Genomic DNA, 8,178 nt, shown 5'->3' on the forward strand with positions numbered 1-8,178 from the left:
TTCTCTATTGGTAAGATTGTGAAGAAACCAAATTGAGTCAAACATTAAAAGATAAAAATTGGGTCATTTAATATTTGTGGAAATCTAAATTAAATGAAAATAGTGATACATTAATTTATAGAAATTATATAGTAAAATTTATAGTATTATATTTGCATCACTCCTTAGGTGGAGTCCATAATTCTGCTCAACAGGTCCTTTTCATTCTTTTGAACCATAGACCATGTCTATGGCTTTTCCAAAGAAGCGTATGAGTCGGACATGACTTTTATAAGTCTTAGGGGCCCGTTTGGTTTGTATTTTCAAACAACATTTTTTAGTTTTTAAACAGCATTTCACGCATTTCAATACACTTTTTCACCCACACGTATTTCAAAAAACTACAAACAACAATTTTCAAACTACTCTACCAAACACCCCCTAGGTCTTCCTACCAAGTCCTTCTCGTCAATGTGCTATGCTTTATTTAGGTTGATGACATATCATTTGTTAAGGAAAAGTAGCACTTATGGAATCATAATCTCGTGGGACCATGTCTATAATCTTTTTACCTTTTTTCCCTCATTAATGCGTTTTTCAATAAGACTTTTATAACTCTTCCAACCAAGTTTTATATATGCCTATAGACATTTATTCTACCCAATGCATGAAAAATGCTTTTATGCATTGATTATATATATATATATATATATATATTCTTCTATTGATTCTCGTCTGGTTCTCTATTAGTAAGATCGTGCAAAAACCAAACTGAGTCAAGCATTATAAGATAAAAATTAGTTTATTTAATTTATTTTGAACACGAACCGAGTTTAATCTCAATATTAAACTAATCACATATTCAAGTTTGTGGGTTTTAGTTAGCTCAACTGGTAAAGTCTTTGATTGTTGTATAAGAGATCTAGGGTTTAATTCCCACCTACACCAAAAACTGATTGGTGTCTTGGTCTGATGATAAAGAGCTATCATCAAGAGCGAATGCCATAGGTTAAAACTCTCTCTCTCAAAAAAAAAAAAAACACATATTCAAGTTTGGTTCATTTTTTTGTTCAACAAGTTCAAGCTTGTTTGTAAGCTATTTTTTTAACTTAATCTTTCTTTATATATGGTAAACACCATGACTAAATTGGTTTTAATCCCTTCATAGATATATATTAATGTTTAATAACAAATTCTAGTTGAAGTTACGTTATTGAGTTAATTAGAATGATTTTTGTTTATAAACTTATAAAAATTAGATTCATCAACCTTGTACTACTTAAATAGTATATTGATCAATGACAATCTTTTACATTTTATATGGTTTTGTCTCTATTAGTAGGATAATGGCTAAATAATTAAATTAACCATTTTAATCGTTTAAATTTAAACTTTTAGACAAATAATGGCATGACATTTTATGAATTGGCATGGTTAAATATGATGAAAAAAAATATTGGAATTTTCTCCCTAAATTTACATGTTAATGCACCACACAATAGACCGTATGTCACCTAAAAGAATATTCATATTTATAAATATAATTTGCCTTTTAGGTTTTTTTTTTTAAAAAAAAAAAAAAAAAAAAACTCTGTACTTCTGTAGTAAGGAAGAAAATCAAAGAGATTGTGCAGTACATGTAAATTTGAACAAGATTGCTGAGGCACGGGAAAAAAATTCTGTAGTGAAGAAGAAAATCAAAGAGATTGTGTAGGTATGTATGAATTTGAAGGAGATTGCTGAGGCACGCATTTATTTTGGAGGATGTGGTCTCTGCAATCTGTATAATCTCATGTTGTCCAGGTTGAATAAAATATTAAAATTGCATTCAACAAGTCGTGGTAGCAGTGGCACAGGCAGACCAGGTTGGTTTTTCCCCTTCTTTTTTATTTATTTATTTTATTATTTTTTTTTTTTTTTAATTTTGCTTTCTCTTTCATCCTAGAATTCTGCCGTGTCTATGCGTTCAAATTTTCGGGCATTATTTATACTTGGAAAAGAGAAAAGAAATTGGAACCATTACTTTACATGGTTTTTAATTTTTAATCCCCTACATGGCAAGAGCACGGCTACNCAAAAAAAAAAAAAAAAAAAAAAAAAAACCGCGAAAGTAGCACTCATGGAGTCATGACCTTGTGGGACCATGTCTACAACCTTTTTACCTGGGTTTTCTCCTTAATGCGTTTGGCAGTAAGACTTTTGTAATTAAGTCTTCCTACCAAGTTTTTCCTATGAACATTTGTTCTACCCCATGCCATGGCAAGTCTCACAATTGTAAGATCATGAAGACACCAAATTGAGTCCAGCATTAAAGATAAAAATTGGTATATTTAATTTAATTTTAAACACAAGCTAAGTTCAATCTCAATATTGAACTAATCACATATTTAAGTTTGGTTCATTTTCTTATTCAACAAGTTCAAACTTGTCTATAAGCTATTTAATTTATTAATCTTTCTCTATATATGATACACACCATGACTAAAATTTTTTAATCCCTTCATAAATATATATTAATGTTTAATAACAAAATTCTAGTTGAAATTATATTTGAGTTAATTAGAAATGTTTTTGTTTAAAAAATTCTAAAAATTAAATTCATCAACCTTGTACTATTTAAACAGTATATTGATCGATGACAAATCTTGCACTTTTCATATTTTTTTTGCCTTTATTAGTAGAATAATGGTTAGGTAATTAAATTAGCCATTTTTAAGGGTTTAAAGTTTAAACTTTTAGACAAACTAGTTGCGGACCAGCACGTTGCATGTGATAATTTTTTTTAATGATGATCTCATTAAATTAATTTTTGCAAATTGGACTAATTTAATAAAGAGTAATGTAATTCATAATCATATTTTCATTATTATAGGAACAATCTCAAATGATATATATATATATATATATATAATTTTTGTTGTACCAAAATATAAAAAAAAAAATACAATTTTTCTCAAGAATTTAAAAAGAAAGTTAGTGAAAATATTAATTTTTTAATAAAATTCATTTATAACATTTTGTGTATCATTAAAAAATATATAAAATTTGAAAATTATTCTTTTAGTTTTAAACAAACTTTCTCAAACTCTATTTTTTTTCCTACCAAAAACTACAAATTTGTCCACTCAAAAGGATTAAAAAATAAACAAAACTTTGTAATGTCTAATAGTTTATCATCTAAATGGATCACTAAAAAAAATCAAATTCTAACTTGCTAAACAACTAATTAAAAACCAAACCAAATCAAACCAATGGGATAAAGAAAAAGAACTTGTGATCATGAATTTGAATACCAAAATACCTAAATATGCATAAAAGTTTATACAAATTATCAAAAAGAGAAACAAATGTGACATGAAAATTAAATTAGCAATAAAAAAAAGAACCATTAGTGAAAAAAAAAAAAAAAGTGGCTGAAACAATAAGAAAATCCACCAAAAGAGAAACAAAATTGGAGTGAGAGAGTGCTGACCTTTTTTGTTGTGAATAACTTGGAAGGAATAGGGGAGAGAGAGAGAGAGAGAGAGAGGTGGATATAAAGTAATAAGATTTTATCTGAAAATTAAGATGGAAGAGGAAGGGTAAAAGTAAATGAAAGGTTGAAAAAAGTGAAACGGTAGAATTTAAGAAAATATAAATGAAAAAAATTAAAAAATCTATAAAGGAAATCAAATAAAAATTAAATTTAAAAAGAAAATAATTGGAGAAGATGAAATATTGAACTAAGAAAACAATGGTTTAAAAAGATGAAAAGTTGAACAAAGTAAAAATTTGAAAAAAAAAAACAAAACAGAAAATAAGAAAGGATGCTAAATATGTGGTAGAGAAAGAGTTTTGTAAATTTTATTGCAAAACCTTCATTATTTATATATAGTATAGATATGTATAGACATTGCTTTTGGCTTTTGATTTTTTCATTGATTTTATATTTTAGTTATAAACTTCCAAATTAAAGTAAATGAATACGAAGTTATATATAAAGTTAAAACCATCTAAAATGAATGTGTAAATTAATAATCAATCCATATTTTTTTGAAAAGGCAACGACTTTTGATTGCAAAGAAAAGAAATTGGAACCAGTACATGGATTTAAAATTTTAATTCCATGGCAAAATCAGTGACCTTTATCAATTACGGTGAAATAGCAACAACTTTTAACTGTCGTCCCATGCAAAACCGAGTTGTTTTTGATCCGCCACTACTTTAGACACAGGTTAAAAGGGCCATCATGTTCATGAGTCTTTGCACTCCTCAACACTCCATTAATTTCATCAACCCTTCAATTCTTTACCGTTTTGAGTGTTTGTTTTTACTGCCTCCAATGAGAATTCCACTCTTTTCAAGGCTTCTCCTGATATTCTTATGCTCACTTACCCTCATCTTTGCCGTGTCTGGTCAATGTCTTCGTGATCAACAATCCTATTTGCTGGAATTCAAGAACAGCCTCGACTTTGACAGTGATTCTTCCACTAAACTGGTGCGTTGGAATGAAAGTGTTGATTGCTGTTCTTGGGAAGGAGTAACCTGCAGCGAGGGACGTGTTGTCGGTCTCTACCTCAACAGCGAATCAATCTCTGGTATACTTGACAGTTCAAGTAGCCTTTTCCATCTTCATTATCTCCAAGACCTGAGTTTGGCTGATAACAACTTCCTCCTCAGTACTATTCCACCAGAATTTGGAAATCTGATAAATTTGAGTTATTTGAGTTTGTCACATGCTGGCTTTAGTGGGCAGATTCCGATTGAGATTTCACACCTCACAAGGTTGGATACTCTCGATTTGTCTACAACACCTGAATTTCTCCCCGTCGAGTTTGGTCTCCGGGTTCCTCAGGGCAAGCTGGGACTTTGGAGCCCAAATTTCGCTACACTAGTTCAGAACCTTACGCGCCTTAAGGAACTTTATCTTGATCATGTAAATATATCATCGCAAGGGAACGAGTGGTGTCAAGCCTTATCATCTTCACTGCCAAATCTAAGAGTGTTGAGCATGTCAGATTGTAATCTTCAGGGGCCTCTTGATTCCTCTTTACAGAAGCTTCAATCTCTCTCAATAATTAATCTCAACGCTAATAATTTTTCTGCTCCAGTTCCAGAATTTTTTGCAGATTTCAGAAATTTGACATCCTTGAATCTCCGTTCTTGTGGATTGAAGGAACAATTTCCAAAAAAGATCTTCCAGGTTCCAACACTGCAGATGGTAGACTTATCAGATAATGAACTACTTCAAGGTTCATTGCCAGAATTTTATCCTAATGGTTCTCTTCAGTCACTGCTGCTTAGCGGAACACAATTTTCAGGAACGCTTCCTGATTCTATTGGCAACCTTAAAAGGTTATCTAGAATAGATCTTTCAAGGTGCAATTTCAATGGGTCAATCCCAAGCTCCATGGCAAACCTTACTGAATTGGTTTATTTGGCCATGTCATTAAACAACTTCACCGGATCAATTCCATCATTCAGCATGGCAAAGAACCTGACCATGATAGATCTTCCTTATAATCATTTGACAGGTCAGATTCCAGCATCTCTTTTTTCCCTTCCATCATTGCGAACATTGCTTCTTGGCAACAACCATTTTTCTGGTCAACTCCATGAATTTTCAAATGTTTCTTCCTTCCTGTTAGAAGATCTTGATTTGAGTAGCAACTACTTGGAAGGGCCAATTCCCACGTCTATCTTTGAACTCCAAGGTCTTCGAGACCTAAAACTTTCTTCAAACAACTTTAATGGCTCTTTACAGCTTAATGCGATTCAGCAGTTGAGAAATTTTACCTATCTGGATCTTTCCAATAACAACTTGTTGACCGAATATAATGGAACTAATTCCTCACTATCCTCCTTTCCCCAAATTGTGAGATTGAATTTGGCTTCTAACAAGTTGAAAACATTTCCTGAATTCTTGAGACACCAAGCCAGTTTAGAACTTCTAGACCTTTCAGAGAACCAAATACATGGGGAGATACCCAACTGGTTTTGGAAAATTCCTATACCTTTTTATGTAAATCTCTCATGTAACTACCTTGAGGGACCTTTACATAATCTTTCTTCAACAAATTTCCTAGACCTTAGCTCCAACCAACTCCAGGGACAACTCCCAACTCCCCTTCCATTTTGTTATTATCTGGACTTGTCAAGGAATAATTTCTACTCTGTTATACCAGAGCTAGACTTTTCATGGAGTTTCTTCTCTCTTAGTGCTTTCTTATCTCTTTCGAGCAATAAATTCCATGGGCAAATCCCTGAATCAATATGCAATGCTACTGCTCTTGGAGTTCTAGATCTGTCTAATAATTCCATAAATGGAACAATTCCCCAATGCTTGTTGTCTTCAACAAGTAATAATTTAAAGGTTCTGAATCTAAGGAGAAACAAACTCACTGGCAAAATCTCTGATACATTTCCAAGCAATTGTAGTTTACAAACTCTGAATGTCAACACAAACCTACTGGAAGGAGTGGTACCAAAGTCTCTCGCCAATTGCACAAATTTGGAGGTATTGGACATTGGGAACAACAAGATACATGATTCCTTCCCTTGTCACTTGAAGGGCATGTCTAATTTGCAAGTCCTAGTCTTGCATTCGAACAAATTTTATGGATCTGTTGGTTGTGGAGGGTCAAATGTTACTTGGCCGATTCTTCAAATTGTAGACCTAGCCTCTAACAACTTTAGTGGTAGGCTATCAATAAAATCCTTGGCTAACTCAAAGTTAATGATGGCTGATAATAAGGCTCAATCAGGGCTCAATTACCTCCAATTTGAACATAGAGTATACATTAGTGGTAATTATTTTTTTTCTTCTTTGATACGAAGTGATAATTATTATTATCAAGATGTAATAACAGTTACCATTAAAGGTCAGATAATTGAGTCGGTGAAGATTCTTACTACTTTCACTTCAATTGACATTTCAAGCAACAATTTTGAAGGGCCAATACCAGAAGAAATAGGAGTACTCAAATCCTTGCATATTCTCAACTTGTCGCACAATTCTTTCACAGGGCAAATCCCACCATCTTTGGGAAATTCAAGTCAACTTGAGTCACTAGACTTATCAAGCAACAAGCTTAGTGGTGAGATCCCTGTGCAACTTGCAGATAGTCTTACTTTCCTTGCAGTCTTAAACCTCTCATTTAATCAATTAGTTGGGCCAATTCCATACATCAAGCAATTTGCAACATTTTCGGAAACTTCCTATGAAGGGAACAAAGGATTATGTGGGTCCCCTTTGAAGACAACATGCACATCTCCAAAGCCAAGTTCGCCACCTCCAACATTTCAAGATAGTAACTCAAATTCTCGGCCTTCGATTGACTGGAATTTCCTAAGTGTAGAGCTGGGATTTGTTTTTGGCTTTGGGATGGTCATTTGGCCGATTATGTTTTGTAAGTGGTGGAGGATTCGGTATTGCAAACACATTGATGACATTTTATTCAGAATCTTCCCACAGCTGTACCTTGGAGGAAAACAATACCGTGGAATCCGAGCACATGGGAATGCGGGGCGGAGGCATTAGGTATGGTAAGACGTCTGTGCTATTTCTTTTCCTTTTCGCTTTCATTATAAGAGCAAAATAAAAATGTATCCAAGCAATTGGGCGTGAGCTTTGTTGGGTAAGATGTTTGTACTATTTCATATTCGCAATGAACATTATTTTAAGATTATATTAAAATAAGCTGTTTTCATATACAACTGGCTTGAGATTTTAATCAGCAATTCTATATATTTAAAAAATTTCTATTTCTTTTTGTTTGTCTAAAATTATAACAGGTAGAATTGTACCATGTCTATAGTTTTAAATACAAGGACATTACTTTTGTTTTTTAGATTTAGATGATAGAGTATTATGCAACTTAATCAAGAATTATATATATGTAAAATATATATTTTAAATATTAAATATATATTCTAAAAATAAATGAAAAACTTATTGTAAATATAAAATCACATGTAAAAGTAAAATTTTAATTTATGTTAATGATAAATGCTTATCATGTTAGACCAACCTTTTATCAAAAAGCCAAGAATTTTATAGCTCAATTAGCAAGTTTTATTGTTTTCAACAGAGACATCTAAAATTCAAATCGTCCCTCTCCCGTTGTAACTATCAAGTTTTATGAATAAATAAATAAATAAAAACCAAATATTGATTATAAAATAATTTAAAACAAATAATAAAACTCATTTTAAACATTT

The 8,178-nt window shown here is 31.8% G+C and overlaps 1 protein-coding gene across 1 annotated transcript; it reads left to right on the forward strand.

Moving 5' to 3' along the window:
• Positions 1–4,300: 4,300 nt before the first annotated feature.
• Positions 4,301–7,498, forward strand: LOC112031450 (receptor-like protein 7). Its single transcript, XM_065773963.1, has one exon. The coding sequence runs from the start codon at positions 4,301–4,303 to the stop codon at positions 7,496–7,498; it is 3,198 nt and encodes a 1,065-aa protein (XP_065630035.1).
• The last annotated feature ends 680 nt before the right edge of the window (positions 7,499–8,178 follow it).

The sequence above is a fragment of the Quercus suber genome, unplaced genomic scaffold (genome assembly GCF_002906115.3).
Source record: "Quercus suber isolate HL8 unplaced genomic scaffold, Cork oak 2.0 scaffold_83, whole genome shotgun sequence".
NCBI classification, from domain to species: Eukaryota; Viridiplantae; Streptophyta; class Magnoliopsida; order Fagales; family Fagaceae; genus Quercus; species Quercus suber.